This window comes from Pipistrellus hanaki, assembly GCF_964339955.1.
Source record: "Pipistrellus hanaki genome assembly, chromosome: 8".
Taxonomy (NCBI): domain Eukaryota; kingdom Metazoa; phylum Chordata; class Mammalia; order Chiroptera; family Vespertilionidae; genus Pipistrellus; species Pipistrellus hanaki.
In genome coordinates this window covers 86,650,011-86,668,666 of record NC_140510.1, presented here as the reverse complement: position 1 = coordinate 86,668,666, position 18,656 = coordinate 86,650,011, and the positions used below count along the sequence as shown (strand labels likewise).

The window sequence follows — 18,656 nt, the reverse complement described above, 5'->3', positions numbered from 1 at the left end:
GTTCTCAATGTTTGACGCAGTTATCTCACCCCCGGTGATCTTCTCAAACTCAAGGGTTTCATGTGGCCCGGGCTAGTCTTACTGATACTTATAAAAGCAAACTCAGTGGTATTGAATGAACGGATGCTGGATGGAAAACCTTGTTTTCAGCCTCCCCAGCTGGCAGTCCAGCTAGGACAGCTGCCGGGGAATCCGACCTAAAAATATCGGTCTAGTTGGGGTGATCTCCCATGAAAAGATGAATGTGGGGAGTGCAGTGGTACCCATCAGGAACAAAGTGGGGTTGATCTATCTAGGCTCCACTCTAACAAGAATGGCATATATTATTGATTTCAGAAAGGAAGGTAGGGGGGGAGAGAAATGGGAATATCAACGAGAGAGAAAATGCTGCTGTAAGGGTAAATGGTATGTAAAATGGTAAAACCATTTTGGAAAACACTTTGGCATTTCTTAAAAGTTAAACACACACCAAAAAAAGGAACAAATTTTAATACATGTGACATTGTGTTTAGTGAGAGAAGCCAAGGCCCCCCAAAGTAAAATAAATAAATAAGTAATAGGAGTACATACTCTAGGATTCCATTCATATGAAATTCTAGAAAAGTAAAATAATATTGCGTGAGAGGTACAGAGCAGCAGTGTTAAGGGATGGTCAGAGCACGATGGATGGATTAAAAATGTGGGTGAAATCTTTTGAGGGTATTGGGGATGTTATTTTGAGTTCAGTGATGGTTTCACAGCTGTAGACATTCTAAAATTGATTTTAAAAATCATTTAATTTAAATAAGTGCAGTTTTTTATACTTCAGTCATACTTCAGTAAATTGTTGGTTTAAAAAACAACAACTAGTGTTTTTTTCCCTTTCATTTAATTTTAGAAAAGACAATAGGTGTTCATCAATCTCCAAGTGGGTCCAAGAATGTTACCAGAAATTCATCACCTCCAACTATGTTTCAATCGAATGTACACGATAATAATACTATGGAACAAAAGGTATAAAATTATGTCCTGAACTTTTGTATGGTGATCACTAATTCACCTAACTTTCACTTCTATGAACAATCTCTTAGGGTACTGACTATTTAGGAATATTAGATTCTGTTCCAGAGATCTGATCCTTCTCCTTGACACTGTTGTTACCTTCGTGTAGACTCATTCTATAATTTAGGAGAAACTCACTTAAATCAAACATTTATCAGTTATAATCGTAGCTAATATTATCATTGATTGGCTGCCTCCTGCACACCCCACTGAGCATCTCCTGCTGGAGAAGCTCTGTGCTGAGCCAGAGGCATGGGAGGAGGAGAAAACGGGGTCACATGGAACACAAAGATGAGACAAGCACCTGAGAACGCATTGTCTAGCAGGCCAGAGAGACACAGTCAAATGTTTTTACGATAAAATGAGGTTCTGGGATGATGAATTTTGTTTTGATTCTAAGCAATGTGTCCATTCAGCATTAGATGAGAGTGGACTGGATTGTCTTTCCCTGAAACAAACTGAGTGACTCCACTTTTAGAACTGAAGACTGAACGGACCCCATGCTTTAAACAGAATATGGAGTATTGGGAGTATTGTATATTGTACATTGTATATTGTATATTGTATACTGAACTCAATTTCAAAATAGTTAGACTTGAGATTCCTGGGAGAGTTACCCGAGAAAGTTGGTAAGACGTATTGTTCCTGAAGCAATTATCACGAGAGAATTAGGAGACAAAGGGGTGAAAACAAATCTGTATTTGTTTCATAGAAGGAAAAATCTTCTCAAGTACAGTCACCAATAAATGTTTTTTTTTTCTCTTTAATGTTGTACCACACAGAAAGATGGAATGCTAACTAAAAAACCAAGTCCTACCAATGGCAAAGGTAAGAAAATGAAAAATATATATAATTGTTTTGTTGCTTATTAAGAATATAATTATGGGTTTCATCATAGTTTTTCAAGCTATTTGTTTTACCTGGTTACAAAAATCATGGTCATCTTAGAAAATAAAGCATGGTGTAAGATTGTTTATGATGATGGGTGTTATAATTAGCCCGAATATCTGAGTGATTGCTTTGGGAATATGGCTTTAGAAAGTTACCAGGTGTGGGAAGGAGGGTCCCAGAGGGCTGTGTATCGGGACAGGCAGAGTAAGTTACTGACACTTTATGGCTCAGCAGGTTACCCTACTGTCCCCAGGAGGCAGGGCCAGCAATCTGTCCCCAGGAGGCAGGGCCAGCAATCCCCCCAGATAATACACCGGATTTCCCAAACCCCCTGGAGTGGACTGTACACTCAATAACTATTGAGAGGGAAGGTGGGGCAGGAAGAGATTAACTAGAGATTAGCATCACCTATGACATAAAAAATAGAGTGTTGAAGGCCTGGGGCGGGGTGAGAACTGGGTAGAGGGGAGTAATGGGGTGGGGGGGGGGTATCTGTAATACTCTCAACAATAAAGGATTTTTGGTGTTTTATGTTTTTAAAAAAATACACTTTCATTGATTTCTTAGAGGAAGGGAGAGGGGGAGAGAGATAGAAGCATCAATGATAAGAGAGAACCATTGATTGGCTGCCTCCTGCATGCCCCTACTGGACATGAATCAAAGCTGGGACTCTTCAGTCCAGAGGCCGATACTCTATCCACTGAGCCATATCAGCTAGGGCAAATAATAATAATAATAATAATAATAATAATAATAATAATAATGTTTTTAGGTGCCTTGTTAGATTTCTGGAAGTCCCTAAAGAGTTCCTTCCACATGCTTATCTAAATATACAAGCAGGAAACCTCACACATCTCCATCCAGGGCCAATGACTACCCCAAGGTCAATACAGTCACAGGCATCATCTTCCTGAGCCTTCCAGTTTCCCCCAGGAACAAAACCCAGTTATCTTGGACTCTTCCTCTTTCTTGTAGTTTGCTTCCCAAAGTTGTCGCTTTCTGTCCAACCTGCCCTCTTCATTTCCCGGGCCCGCTCCTCTGTTCCACTCCCACAGCTCCAGGCCTTGCTCCCTCCGTCCTTTACAATGTTAGTGCCCTCCCTCCCGCCCTTCCTCCTCCTCTCCATCCACCATGCATTTGTTGTGGAAGCATTCTTCCAAAAATAAAACAGCCTTGTGGCTCAGCGGTTGAGTGTCAACCTATGAGCCAGGAGGTCAGGGTTTGATTCCGAATTGGGGCACATGCCCAGGGTGGAGTCTGCAGGATACAGCTGATCCGTGATTCTCTCTCATCACTGATGTTTCTCTCTCTCTCTCTCTCTCTCTCTCTCTCTCTCTCTCTCTCTCTCTCTCTCTCTCTCCCCCTTCCTCTCCAAAATCAATATAAAGGTATTTTAAAACAAACAAACAAAAACAAACAAAAAAAAACAACAACAAAAACCAAACAGCTTTGGTCATTCAAGTAGTTGTGAGTTTCTCACTGCCGACTGAATGAAATGAAAAGTTTTTTGGCCATGGTCTGTGGTTATAGGGATTAAGCTGGCCATAACATTAAATAAGTTAGGAACAGAAGTTAAGGATTTGAGACTCCTCCTTGGAACTGATGGTGAACCTCTGGAAAGCTGTAGTCAGTGATCATCCAAAAAAGAATTCCGCTATCATTTTATTTTATTTATTTTATTATTTTATTTTATTTATTTTATTTTCCATGCTATCCTTTTCCATACTTCCTTAAGTCAGACAAATCCCCCATATGGTAATCCAGCGACTGTGACAGCTCAGCAGGAGAACACTGGGTCAGTCCTCTCATTAGCGTTCACCCAGGCCTGGCTGGTTTGGCTCAGTGGATAGAGTGTCGGCCAGCAGAGGTTCGATCACAGTCAAGGGCATGTACCTAGGTGGGGAAGGCACCTATGGGAGGCCACCAATCGGTGTGTCTCTCTCCGGTCGATGTTTCTTTCGCTCTGTCTCTTCCCTTCCACTCTCTCTAAACATCAATGGGGAGGTACCCTCACCTAACAGTCACCCCTGCTCCAGCGACACCGCCTTCTCAGTGTAAACGCATCGCTGTTTCTTTCTAGGTGGCCTGTACCCCTCAGCTCCAGAGACTCTGCTTTCCACTCAGACTTCACCCACGAGAACTTTCAACAGAACTTCACAGACGTTTATGGGGCCTGCAAAAGCTGAGGACTACAACATTTCTTTTGCCCCAAATACAAGCTTACTGAATGAGGTACCATTTGAAGACCCTCCTTGGTACCAAACACACGCCATCCACCACGTGACCGTACCGAGCTGCGGACGGCAGCTCAGCCTGCCAGGCGGGCCTGGGCGGGTGTGTGGGGACTTGCTTTTCTGGCATCCCTGCCTGACACAGAGCGTCTCCTCCCGGCGAGGGGCGCCGGGCTGGGCTCTGGATAGGAGGTCATGCTTGCTGAGCACCTGCCTGCCGTCGGGGGAGCGGGAGGGTGCTCTGTGCGAAGGCAGGGCTCGTCCATAGAAGCCTGTGCGGAGTTTCCCATGGAGTCTCTTCCCCACCTCCCCGCCCCAGCACCAACCCCCACCTCCGGCCTGAGCGCTGCACTCCTGTCCTGTCCTCCCGCAGGAGAGAGAGCGCTTGAGGGTGACCGTGGATGGCGTTTCCCAGACCCTGCCCGTGCCTTCCCCCCACCCCACCCCTTCCCCACAGTGGGCCCTTTGTTTGTGATAAATCTCAGATGTGGGTGCAAACACACTCTGAGTCCCGGTGGCTTAACAGGTCACCCGATGGGCGAGTGCTCTATGGCCCTTCCAGGACACCAGGGTGCCCTTGCAGATTCTGTAAACTGCAGGCCGCACACAGTGGGGGTGCCTCTTGACAACAGACCTTCAAGGGACATTCTCCACCCCTTAGATTTCTATATCCAAGTGTGTAGGGTTAGCTAATGTTATGATCCTGGGAGCCCTCTGAGGATGTTTGTTTGTTTTGTCATTTGGGTTCCACAGAATAAAAGAGAAAGCAAGAGACTGAGCTACGACACAGGTAAACACCGGCCCCTTCCGAGGGGTAAAGGACGTTCATCCTTTCCGCCCGCACTCACAGGGCCCGATCGATCGGTGCCGGGTCTGGGGAGTGAAAAAACCCGGGCTCTCACCCAGGGCGGGCGTGGTGGTGAAGTGAGGAGCCGGCCCTGCCCGTGACGCCCCCACAGTGCAGTAAGCGGGGGGCGGGCGGTGCGTGTGCAGAGAAACAGGAGGACACTGACTGGCATAGCAGATGCTGAGCAAGGCTCCCGGGGGGCTAACGCACTGAAGGAGACCTAAGGGAGGAGTCCTCACAGGAAGGCAGAGGGTCCTCCAGGCAAAGGACACAGCCCAAGGGCTCGGAGGCCTGGGGACGGGGTCCCTGTGGGAACTGGTCATGTTTCTGTGCGTGTGGACCACAGACGACACCTGAAAGGCCAACCGAGAAGACACTGGCCAAGGGGGTAAGGGCCGCAGAGGGGAGGGTGCCTGTAGCCTTATAGAGAAGGGGCTGGCGCTTGGTGATGGGAGTTTCTGCAGACTCTCAACCAAGGCCGTGGCCTCAGAGGCTGAGCACCTACCGAGGGAGTCATGGCTGTTTTAGACGTCACTGGGGAAGGGCACCAACTATGATTTTCTTTTTCTGATAAACAGGACCACAGGCTCCTGAGCCAAGCCCAAATACTTACGCTCCTCACTTGTTCACAAATATGTAAGTATTCGGACCTCAGAGGGAAGGGAAGGGAGGGGGGGGATAAGGAAGTCCATGTGTAATTGTAAATTAGTATTTTTGTAATCACACAAGTTCTAGTCCACAGGGAGTGGGGAGGGGACCTCGCCCTTGGAGGGCCGCTGGGATGCAGTGAAGGTTCTGTCCCATTCAGCACTGAGCTCTGATGCTGAAGTAGACAAGGGGATGTCCTTCCTTCCCCATCTGCCTCTCCTCCCGGGGGCCCCACACTTTCCCTGTGGGGTTTTCAGACGGATGTGTGTCTCATGCAGTTTATACAGATGACGTTTTATCCCTCCTCTCAGTGATAAAGCATGTCAGTATAGGAGGAGAAGGAGAAATGGGTTGACAAAAATAAAGTTTATCCTTCCTTTTGAGTTTCTGTCGAAAAACTCCCAGATATGAAGAGGAGACACTGATTCAATGATCAGAAATTTTAGAAAAGGTTCCATAGATTTTTTTGGCCTTAAGTAATAACTAAACGATCCCCTTTCTTGACTTTACAGACATCCGCATAACCTACAAAAAAAAGTACGTATCATAAAATCCATTGATAAAGTAGCCTATCAATAAGACTTTCTACAGTGTCATAATAGAGAAAGAGCTGTGCATCAAATAATGGGTCATCAAGTGTGGCTATTAGGCTCTCTCTTTGCCCATATTTTCTTCTTTAATGTTTCCTTTTGGTTAATTCTTGGATTTTGGAGGGGTCTAGAGTTCTTACCAAAGGGAATGCTGGCCTTGCAGGAAGGAAGGGGTCTTGTGCAGCGAGAAGGGGCGGGGGCGTTAAGGGACCTGCCCATTATAAGGGCATCGTCAGACACACGGGAAGCCAATAGTGACAGGGCTTTGCAGACCTGACTGATGGGCCGGGATGCCTGGGTTTGTCCCTCGCCATCTTCATAGGCAGAGAGCTCGTGACCCAGGAAAGTCACACGAAAGGCACCTGGTCACCTGCGAACCGAGACGCGTGGCAGACAGACAGGAGGGCGGGTCTGTAAGTCTCATCCAGGCAGGAAGGAACGAGGGCTCGGGGGACGACACGCATCCTGACAGGCTTCTATCACATGGGCGCCGGCTCAACTCATAGCAAGTGGCACAAATCCAAAAGCTTTGACTCTGGGACTATTTCTTAGCTTAGTATCATAATGGGATAGAATACACCTGAAAACTAGATCCTGCTTTCCATATTTCACTACATGGAAAACTTTAAGGATATCTCTCTCTCATATCTCAAGGTTGGAAACACTCCCTCCCACTTAGCCAAAGAATGACACTGCAATTCTGTGACGTACTATCTCCGGTTATAAGAAAAACTATATATATATATTGAATTCTTGGTTTGTATGTGTTATAGTGGATGAGAAAAATTACTTCCTCTGTGAGAATTTAGATTTTATTCTTTTTTAAATATATTTTATTGATTTTTTACAGAGAGTAAGAGAGAGGGATAGAGAGCTAGAAACATTGATGAGAGAGCATCATCAATCAGCTGCCTCTTGCGCACCCTCTACTGGAGATGTGCCCGCAACCAAGGTACATGCCCTTGACCGGAATGGAACCTGGGACTTTTCAGTCCACAGGCCGATGCTCTATCCACTGAGCCAAACCGGTTTTGGCTAGATTTTATTCTTAATGTAGTTGATTTAGGATACGATTATATGAGGCAAGTATTATGCAACATATGCTGTCGTCCAACATATGTTGTACAATTGTACCATAAGTGACAAAGTATCTGTAGGGAATTAAAGTGATTAGAGCAGGGGAAAAATGGCTGTCCCTGGGGTGCCTCCAAACTCTCTCAAATGCATCAGGAGAAAGGATGCTACATACATGTTACCTTTTCATTGAATGTTGGCCTGAAACCTGGATAATGCCATGCTAATGTCAGGCAATGTTTGGGATGTGAACAGCCTCATTGCAAGAATCCTATGGCTTATCCTCGTATCTATACATGCTTTGCTGCTAATTACTGCTTACAGCCTTTGTGTCTTAAAAGTAATAATTTAAACACAGTCTACCAGTTTATGACAGGCAATAAATTGGACTTTTGCAAGCCCAAAGGAGATTCTCAGTAATTAGAGGTATGTAGAATGTTCTGCTTCTACTCTTGGTCCAGTTCAATCAGCAACAATACCACTGACCTCTGAGGAAACGGTCATCCTTCCATTTATATTTATATTTATAGTTCTCCCACTCCCCGACCATGGCTCAGCCCTCCTGACTCTGACAGATCCAGTTCTAGCTCGGCCCTTGTTTTCTATCTAAGTCAGTGGTTCTCAACCTTTGTAATGCCTCGACCCTTTAATACAGCTCCTCATGGTGTGGTGACCCCCAACCATAAAATTATTTTCATTGTTACTTTATAACTGTAATTTTACTACTGTTATGAACCGTAATGTATATATCTGTGTTTTCCAATGGTCTTAGATGGCCCTATATTAGCAAAATTACAGTTATGAAGTGGCAACGAAAATAATTCTATGGTTGTGGGTCACCACGACATGAGGAACCGTATTAAAGGGTCGAGGCATCAGAAACGTTGAGAACCACTGGTCTAAGCTAACGTTTCCTTCATTGCATCATTTTTTCTCAGCCTTCCTACCCAAGACACTGCACTGACACTCTCTGGTTGGGCACAAAGGCATTCAGTCTCCGCAAAGCATTCACTCTAGACTTTCTACCAGAGAGCCCTTAACAATGAGCCGCAGTCCCTCACAGATCACAGGCTCATCCCCGCCTCCAGGAAGGGGGTGAAGAGACGAAACATCCTCCATCCTCATGTGGTAGCTCAGCAGGTGTGTCTGCAGGCACCCACGTGTTTTGACGACATTCAGTTTTGAAAATATTTTGCTAGAAATAATATGGTGTCTTTCTAGAAATATTCTCGGTCATAGGCATGATGCTGCTTCTTGCTAAAATACTTGCATGTTAGGATTCTAAAGAGCAATTTGGTGGTTTTCTTTTCTTTTTCTTAATCAAAAAGTCATATATCCCAGAAAAGAGAAAGAATGTTGGGGTCAGGGAGAGTTCTGAGGGAACGTGAATCAAATGCAAACATACATGAAAATAGTTCACGGTAGGACAGAAATTAATCAGAAAGTCTCGATAGGCTCTTTACCTGTTCTCTCTACGATCACGAGGAAAGGCAGTGGTGCCTGACTTGTCAGAAAAACAAGCAAACGCTACCCTTTGTCCCCAAAGAGAGTGAGCGGCTCCATGGTTTCCCTTTCCTTCCCGCCCGCCTCCCGCCCAGGTGACGTCTGACGAGCTGAACAGGATTCTCCAGAACATCATGGCCTGGGTGGTGGCCACGGTGACCAGCATCCTATACCCGGCCATCACCCGGTACGAGGAGCGGCTGCGGAGCCAGGTCTACCACGGGGACGCAGAGTCCGCCCTGTCCTCCGAGAGCTCCAGCTTCTGCAGCACCTGCAGCGAGGGCTTCACCTGCACCAGCTACACCGCGCCGCCCCCCAGGCCCTTCCCCGGGTCGCCCCGCGCCTTCTCCGTGGACATTGCGCTGCGGCGCCCGCCCACGCCGCTGAAGCCGCTCTCGGCCCACGTGGAGCACACGGTGGTGGAGGAGACCTACCGCGCCGAGGGCCCCCCCTCCTCCCACGTGGAGCACACGGTGGTGGAGAAGACCTACCACGCGGAAGGCCCGCCTTCGGCCCAGGTGGAGCGGACGGTGGTGGAGAAGACCTACAGCGCCCACGGAGGCCCGCCCGTGACCACGACCCTCACCTACAAGACGGCCACCGGCGTCTATGCGCACACCAGGCTCCGGAGCTGCAAGTCTGACAGCTACCTGCTGACCTCGTTCAAGGCAGGCGCCCAGAAGTCCAAGGACGCCACCACGGAGACGGAGAGGGACAGCCTGGAGGCCCAGCGGCTTCCGAAGCCGACGGCCAGGGCCGAGATCCAGAACCTGGAGAAGATCTTTGTGAACTTTAAGTGCCACCTCAAAGGGGAGACGGAGCTGATTCTAGAGAGCGTCTTCCAGGAGATCATGTCCGACCTCACGCAGGCCGTCCCCGCCATCTCCTCGGTCACCGCTGAGGTGTTCGTCGACCCCTGCGAGCCCGAGCTGGACGAGGTCCCCTCCAACGTGGACATCAGCTCCGTGGCCTCGGACATCGTGGAGAACATGCTGGAGAAGCTGCAGACCGCCGTGGAGAAGAAGTGCGTGGAGATGTTTGCGCAGGAGGACTGGCCGGTGGAGATGGACCCCTGCTTCCTGACCATCGGGGAGCGCCTCCTGCCGCCGCCGAGCGGGAGGCCACCGAGCGGGAGGCCACCGAGTGGGAGGCCACGGAGCTGGAGGCCGCCGAGCTGGAGGCCGCCCACCGCCCCGCCGGCCCACCCCAGGGAGCCCATGTGTGACGTGGCCGAGGACATGGTGCAGACCATCCTGGGGAAGCTGATGGCTCTGGCGGCCGGCAGGCAGAACGAGCTTCCCCACCTGGCCGCCGCGGCGAAGCCCCCCTGCCCGCCGCGCACCCCCGGCCCCCCGGGCACGTTCCTTCGGGGAGCCGACGCCAGGAGAGCGGGCCCCGAGCCCGAGGCGGCCGGCTTCCTGGCGAAAGAAGGAGTACAGGGCTTGATCTCCAGCATCTTCGCCCAGTCCTCGCTGGTGGGCTACATCGAGGAGGCCATCAGCACCATCCTCGGCTACGTCCAGACCGAGCTGAACAACGAGCGGCTGGTGGCGTCCGAGGAGACGGTGGTCTTCCTGCAGCTGCTGGACGACATCTTCACGCAGCTGCACCAGGAGCCGGTGAAGGCCGAGGCGCCGAGGGGCAGGCGCCCCCGGCCCAGGCCCCCGGCCCACGCCGAGGAGGAGTACCGGCTCGCCGGCACCACCATCGCCAGCGGCCCCGGGCCCAGGAGGCCGCTGCCGCCCATCAACGTGCCGGGCATGGTCCTGTACTCCGACGAGGACAGCGAGGAGATCGACAGGCTCGTGGAGAACGCGCTGGACTCCTCTCTGAGGAGCGAGAGGGGGAAGTCCCAAGACTGGGGCCCCGAGTGCTGGTTTTCGGAGAGGAGCGCCTGTTTGGACAGGAGCAGCAGACCGCCCCCGAGGCCCGCTTCTCTCCGAAGCAAAGTGCTGTTTTACGAGGGATCCAAGACCGAGGCGCCGGGCGCTCACAAGAAAGAGGTTTTCAAGGGAAAAGTCTGCTCCACCAAAGACACGCTGACCTTCAGCCAGGACCAGAAGCGCCAGATACAGAAGGCCTCGGCGAGCGTGATCAAAGGCGTCTTGATGGAGATGCTCAAGAGCCTGTCCTGTCCCCCGGGCACCCCGGGCGGGAGCGCCTTCTCCGGAAAGCCGCCGGGACTGTCGGTGCAGGAGCAGCTGGACCAGCTGTTCTCCGTGTCAGAGGTTAACGAGGTGGCTCAGGACATCACAGAGGCCGTGATCAACATCCTCCACGCGGCCCTGGGCCGCATCCCCGACACCCCCGAAGGCCCCGTCCCGCCCTCGGGGCGCCACACTCCGCTGGACCACACTCACACCCCCGACATGGCCAGAGAGGCGCCACACGAGAAGCCGCTGAACATATGGTTTGACAGTGAGACGAAGATGAAGTATCTGTCTTCGCTGGACTTGGGCCCTGAAACAGCTTCCCTGCCGGGGTCGGAGGCGCGGGAGCCACAGCTGGTGGACGACATCTCGGGCGACATCGTGGACACGGTGTTCAAGAAGCTGAAGGGACTCGTCTACCCAAAACTGCAAGTGAGCACCACCCCGCCCTGCGCGGAGCCGTCCTCGCTGCACCGCCAGCTGAGCGCCTACGCGGCCAAGGTGGTGGGCATCGTCCTGCAGGCCATCCAGGACGAGCTGGAGCTCGGGCAGAAGAGCCCGCCGGAAGCCGCTGGCGACGACGGCAAGCCCCTCGGAGGCAGAGAGCTCCCGGCTGACTCGGACGAGGTGGACTCGCTTGTCTCGGACCTCGGCAAGGACTTTGTGGCCTCCCCGCTGCTCTCCTGCATCTGCGAGATGTTGTCCAGCGCACATTCCGACCGGAGCAGCGTGTCCGTCCCGCCCGAGGAGCCCGGGCCTTCCGTGTCCTGTGGGCCGGACGGCATCGGCAAACCGCCCAGGCTTCCAAGCCGGCAGGAGAAACAATCCTTCTACCGGTCCTTAGCGACCCCGTGTGCCATCCACAGCGAGCCCGACGGGAAAGACTGCAAAGACGGGGGCAAACTGCAGGTGCTGGACAGCATCGGGGAGACCCTGTTAGACATGCTGTGCCACCTCCTGGGCGCCGGCCCCGAGGGCCCGCCGCCCTGCGCTCAGCCGCCCCGGGAGAAGACGAGCGAGAGCCAGGGGACCGCCCTGAAGCTGTCGCCTCACCTCCAGCACCTCTCCCGGACCATCCTGGACAGCATCCTGGCCAAGCTGTGCCAGATCGACGCGGACGCCGGCTGCGCGGCCTCCGGGGCGACGGCGGCCTCCGAGAGCCTGGATATCGACAACCCGTCCTTCAAGTCGATCATCGAGGAGATGGCCAAGTGCACTGACATCATCTCCGGCATCCTGTCCAGGATGCTGGGGGACAGTAGCAGGGAGGAGGCGGACGGGAAAGCCACAGCCGTGGCTCCCGGGCCTTGCAGAACAGGGAGCACGCGAGAGACGCATCCCAACAGGCTGACGGCCATGGCCGCCGACATCCTCAACATGGTGTTTGCGAAGCTGGAAGGGTTTGCCAGCGGGAGCCTGGGGGCCCTGGACCCCGTCCGAGAGGGGCAGGGACGCAAGGCCAGCGCTGAGGGGGAGCTGCCGGGCGGGGGTGCCGGCGAGGCCGTGGACACCTGCGAGGAGCTGCTGCTCTCGGCGCTGTACACGCACGCCAAGAGGGCGTCCAGCACCATCCTGAAGGCCATCCAGTCGGAGCTGGGCGGGAGCCCCGGGGACCAGCGGGCCAGCGCCAAGAGCCCGTCCCCGGAGAGGCAGCTTCTGAAGAGCGTGATCAACCTGATCATAGACGTGGTGTCCTCCGATGTGCTCGCTGACGACGCCGAGTCCCAAGGGAGAGCCATGGAGTCCTGCGGGTACCGGCCGACCTACGGGAACTTCCTGCCCGGAGGGGCCGAGCCGGACCCGTGCCTGGAAGATGCTGAGAAGGAATTCGGGGCCGAGGGAACACTCCCGAGGGAAGAGTCGCAGCCGGGTTCTCTGAAGCAGTGGGTTCTGATGAGGACCCTCAACAAGATTGAAGGGAAGCTGAAGGAGCCGCAGAAATCGCCCATCGTGCCCATCATCAGGAACATTTTGAACGAGATTTTCCAGGGGGCTCTGGCCAACCAGCTCAACGTGCGCTCTCTCTCCCGCTCTCCGCTGGGGGGCGCCCCGCATGACGTGGAGGGCGAGCTGCCGGCTTCGGCGTCGGTCCCATTCATAGACCAGAAGACGGGCCCTCTGGTGTCCGAGGCCGACGTCACCGTGGTGGTGGGCGATGTGGTCACGACCGTGCTGCACAAGCTGTACGCAGCCGCCATGACGCAGAGAGGCGCGGGCGAGAGCAGGTACAAAACCATCTCCTTCTCAGCCAATGTCTCTTTCCACGTCCCCGCCCGCGCAGAGCAGTCCTCGGTCGCCATGCTGGATGGGGACCCGTGTCCCGTCCCACCCAGTCTCACGGCCAGAGGAAACGTGGCTGAAGATATTATCCAGGAGATACTGACAAACCTAGAGACCTTCGCCACCTACAAAGTGAGATCTCTCTTTTGTCCCCAGATCCAGTTCACCGTCCCCATGCCTTTCCCCGCACCACCAGACAAGAGCATTTTGAGCAAAGTGCTGTCCGCCAAAGGCCTGTACCCGGACGATGGGTTTCCTCCCTACACCATGGATCACGTTCTGGAAAAGGCCAGCGGGTGCCAACTCTCTTTGAATAAACTGAACTCGCACGCCACGGAAGTGGCCAGGAAGATTCTACAAGGCATCAAGCATGAGTTGGACAAAGAGAGGGAAAGCCCCTTCTTAGCACACAGCTTCATGGTCTCGGAGGGCATCGCAAGCCAGATCGTGAACACGGTGCTGGGGATCGTCTCATGCAGGGGCAAGTTTGACAAACCTGACTCCGAGGAAGAGCTCCCCGCGGGCCTGCGGGGGGGCGTCATCGAACGGCTGTTCAACAGGACCGAGTACCGCAAAGAGCTCCAGCTCCAGATACAGGACGTCATGGAGAGCATCCTCTGCGACATCTACGAGAAGACGCTGCACCAGAACAACCTGGCCGTTCCCGCACCCGTGCCGAGGGGCCTCCAGGCCGGCCAGCACCCCGCCGCCGCCAACATCGGGCTGTCCGTCGAGGGCGCCAACACGGTGGTCCCACAACTCTCCGTCCCCAAGTCGGACGTCATGCTAATGTCCAACGACATCGTGGACCTTGTCCTGCACAACCTCAACTCGGCCGTCATGCTCGGCGTGAGGCCAGAACGCGCGCCTCCTCCTCCTCCTCCTCCGGCAAGACTGCCCCTACCCTTCTGCGAGGTGTTCCCACAGGCAGAGTGCCGCCTGCCTCCGCTCATGGGCCCGCAGAGCGACGGGAACGCAGAGTGCTTTCCGTCGTCTGAAAACGGGAGGGCCGCGTGTGCCGCCGTCGCGAGCCAGATAGCCGTGGTGCAGAGGGACGACCCCTCGAAGCCCGCCCCTGACCCCTGTGAGGAGAACGCTCACTTCATCACCACGACCATTGTGAACCAGCTGGAATCCTTCGCCACCAAGAGCATAGACTCGATGATCACCCTGCCTCTCCAGCCCACGGAGAAGTCGCTGGTCAGCCCGGGGCTGGAGCCCTGCGAGCCGGAGGACGGCCTTTTTCGAGACCCGAGCCAGAGGGCGTCTGCCGGGAACGTCCTGAAACTACCGGCGGAAACGGTGCTCGGCCACAAACTCGCAAGTCCCGCGTTTGCAAGTTACAGACAGACACGGGGGCCCGCCCTTCGCCTCCCCCACGCTAGTCTCCAGGAATACGCTGACGTCATCGCCAGTGTCATTCTGAAGCTCATTAAGAACGACCTGGACCTGGAAATCCAAAGGGCGCATCTCTATCCTAACAACATTTCGTTCCAGGAAAACATCGCTGTGAGTGAGATTGTCGACAACACTCTGAGGGTCTTAAACGCCAAGAGGTCCGCGAGGGAGATTCAGTTCTACTCGAAAGACCGCCCCGGCGGGTTCGCCCCGCTGGCCGGGCCGGACGAAGCGCTGCTGGGACAGAGAGAGCGGGACGGGGGCGCCACGTTGCCTCTGTTCTCGCAGCTCCCGTTGGAACAGCAGCGAGTGGAGAGGGAAAGCCAGAGGGCGGTGTTGGAGGACATATTTATGAGGGGTGGGGAATCCAAACAGAGAGAAAAGGACGCCTTGATCGCTCCGGTGAAAGAAGCTTTGAGGAAAGTGTACCAACAGGTCATAAAGGTCAAAGGCCACTTGCCTCCGTTCAACGAGACCCCCTTCGCGGCGGTGTCTACCTCTAAAACGAAAACATCGGACGTCACACCCAAAACCGTCGCCCAATCACACATTACCAGCGCGGCCAACGACATCGTGGACAGTGTCTTGGGGGAGATGTACGCGGTGGTGGTGACCTCCTTACACGGAAGTCCCCCCAAGGAAGCCTTTGAAGGCCACGGCGCCTTTCCTACGCCACCATCCTGCGTGGAAGAAGCGGGGCAAGCGGGAGGAGGCAGTGATTCCACTGGGCTCCTGGTGCCACAGGCCTACCCTTCCCCGGGCGACCAGAACACCGCCCTGCTGGACGGCGGTCCCCAGCAGCCCTCGCCACTGCAGGTGGGGAAGGACCTGGTCCAGATGGTTCTCGATAAGATCACACACTTTGCCGCCATGTACCTGGACGAGGCCCCGGAGAGATGTGCTGACGAGTTGCAACCCCAAAGGCTCCAGAGCCTTAAGGTGGCCCCGAAGGGCAGCCTCCAGCAAAGTTTTAAAACGAGTCTAAAGGCGAAATCCAAGGTGACTTCTCTACCTAATTTGAAGACAAAACCGCTCCTTGGCCCTGCAGGTGCCAAGGCCAAAGGCAAGGCCAAGGCGGGGCCCGGGGAGAGGATTCCCAAGGGCAGCCAGTCCAAGACCTGCCTGGGGCTGCCACACATGCTCACGGCCGGGGACGCCAAGGGCCCGCAGGGCGCCCGGCTGCCCGCCACGGACCTGAGGGCGCATGCTGCGCGCGTGACCAGCGCGATCCTGGAGATTACCGTGACCAAGTTTGAGAAGGCGAAGCAGTCGGAGGCCATGGTCAGCGTGAAGGCGTTGCCACTGGACCAGATCGTGGCGGCAAGCAGGCTGGTCCGCGCGGTGCTGCAGGGGGTGTACGTGCCCGGCGCCCACGGCCTGGCCCCTCCGGGCACGTTCTCGGCTCTGGCTCTGGGGGACCTCAAGCCCTCCCCCGGACACGCACGTGTGAGGGGCATCGCCGAGACACGGGCCTGCTTTTACCTGGAGAACGTCTCCTCCCAGCTCGAGCAGATCTTCCCTAAAGACGGGATATTTAAGAAGATGTTTGACAAGTGGCAGGCAGAAGCAAACGACATGGAAAGTGAAAAGTGCAACTTGCTGGTCGTGGCTGAAAACGTTTTGACTGTAATTTCCATGAAATCGAAGGAACTGGAATATTCTCTCTCCCTTCTGAACCTGACGCACCCCCAGGCCTGGGAGAGCGGGCTCCACGGCCTCAGTAAGGGGGCGTCTGTGAGAGCGGAGGCCACCAAGGCACAGATCAACATGTTCGCGAGGGAAATCGTGGAAATGCTGCTCGAGAAGCTGCAGCTGTGCTTCCTGTCCCAGATGGCCACGCCGGACGGGAAGGAAGCCCCGGGCAGTAGGAGAGAACACGCTGCTCAGAGCAAGCTCGGCTTTCCGGCCAAGCATGCCCTCAGCAGCGGCGGCGTGCCCTTCTACTGCGTGGACCCCAAGGACCCGGCATGGTTGGGCTCTGCCAAGCAGATGGTCCTGGACATGGTGGACAGGGTGCTGGGCATGCTGGAGTCCTTTGTGGACCTGCAGTTCAAACATACCTGCAAGTACGAGTTTTCCGAGATGGTGAAGATGCCCGTGGAAAACCTGTTTCCGGCCCAGCAGAGGCTGCTGAGCAAAAAGATGTTGCCCAAGCCACAGTCGCTGAGAAGGCTGGCTGATGATGCCAGGTCAAATTCTATTATTTGCAAGGAAAACGCACAGAACGTTTTCCTACAGGTTCACGCGTTCCACTCAGAACTGCTCACGTGCGCGGTCTCCATCACCAGGGACATGCTGGGTGTCATCAAGAGCAAGCTGGACGGGGAGATAGGCCAGGCGGAGCCCCCAGGCGGCGGGCTGCACGAGAACGTGGCCGCGAGCGAGATCATCGGCGCCCTGATGGACCAGTGCACGCACGTCAGCGAGTCTCTGATCACCAACCTCCCGAGTCTGCTCCCTGAGGTGGAAAACACCTACATTGTCAATCACCTTGCGTTGGCCACTGATGTGAAAGTTCCCAAGGCAAAGGAAGTCCATTTTGGGAGCGCATCTCCGCAGGTTAGCGTTCCCGGGTTGGCGTTTTATCCTGAAGATGACGTGAGGGAGAGGTACAGGGCTCCACCCAGCATGCCTCCCTATGCCAGAGGCCCTGGCAAAGGCCCGGGCAGAAGCCCGGGGCCCGTGGGAAGGCCTGACTCGGCGAACACACCAACATCCTCTAGAAATAAGGTCCCGGGCTGTGGCCCCCGGGAATGGCCATTCGATCGAGCCGTGCTAGGAGCCGGCTCCCTCCCCGAAGGCAGCATCTTACAAAAGCTGTCCAAGAGGGTGACCGAGTCCACAGAAGAAGCATTAAAGCAAGGCCTGTCCTTCTTAGAAATGGGAAAAGCTAAAAACCCTAAAGTGTTTCATTATGGTACCCCAAAGCCAGCGGGCTCACCTAACCAAACTCAGACAACCGTTTCTCCGCTCAAGATATGCTTGGCGGCAGAAAACATCGTGAACACAGTGCTGTCCAGCTACGGTTTCCCTGGTCAGCCACCCGATAGTGAGCGCACGGAGACAATTAAACCGTTTTTCATGTCGGCGCCAAGCCCGGGAGGACACGGGGGTGACAAGAAGAGCGTGCTTACCACGTGGGGTCACAGGGCCAGCTGCATCCCCAGAGGAGGAAGCGGGAACCCGGAAGCCAGCAGGGAAGACTTTTCTTTACTGCAGAAGTGGGAAGTTAAGAGCGACCCAAAGGTCAGGACTGTGAAGGAATTTGAAGTCATTGCTTTTGCTGATCATGAACTGGGTCCAAATGAAATTAATTTGGTAGCAAGACATGTAACCACATGTGTGGTCACCTATTTCCAGAACTTCAAATCTAGAGGTAAGCAAAAGAGAGAACTTCCTGTAAATGTTGATGTAATTTAGAAGGAAAAAAAAAGATGTGTTTAAGGGTCTCTAGAAGGAGCTGCCTGGACCATCTTTCTGAAAGTGGGGGCGTGGTACTCCTTACTGCGTCAGGACCCTGGCAAAGAGTCCCACGTTCACGGGGTTGGAACGTGGAAGGGTGCGGTGGTCATTTCCCCGCAGTGCAGATGGAGGTAACGGGTCTATGTGAGAGCCGGGTGGAGCACGGGGCATGGGCTCCAAAGAGTTTTTAACATTCTCATGCCTGGCTTCTTCATGCTAAAGCCACAGCTAGCTGATTGCAGGTTAGCAACTTGTGTTTTCACGGTGTACAGGGGACATCTTTGCCAGTATTCGTCACAATTTATAAGAGCAGTGGCATTGAACATCTGGGGTTTAATTGATTTTGTTTTTAATATACCTCTATTGATTTCAGAGAGGAAGAGAGAGGGACCAAGAGAGAGAAGCATCGGTGATGAGAGAGAATCACGGATTGGCTGCCTCCTGCACGCCCCACACTGGGGATCCAGCCCGCAACCCAGGCATATGCGCTGATGACCTGGAATCCAACCACGACCTCCTGGTCCATAGGTTGATGCTCAGC

The 18,656-nt window shown here is 54.0% G+C and overlaps 1 protein-coding gene across 1 annotated transcript in view; it reads left to right on the top strand.

The window, feature by feature from the left end:
• The window catches only part of FSIP2 (fibrous sheath interacting protein 2), a gene marked incomplete at both ends in the record, with an annotated part of 48,708 nt that overhangs the window by 10,330 nt on the left and 19,722 nt on the right, over positions 1-18,656 (top strand). Inside the window, one exon of the mRNA XM_084891340.1 lies at positions 8,921-18,029. Coding sequence (XP_084747466.1) covers positions 8,921-18,029 — 9,109 coding nt within the window. The remainder of the gene's footprint in view (positions 1-8,920; positions 18,030-18,656) is intronic.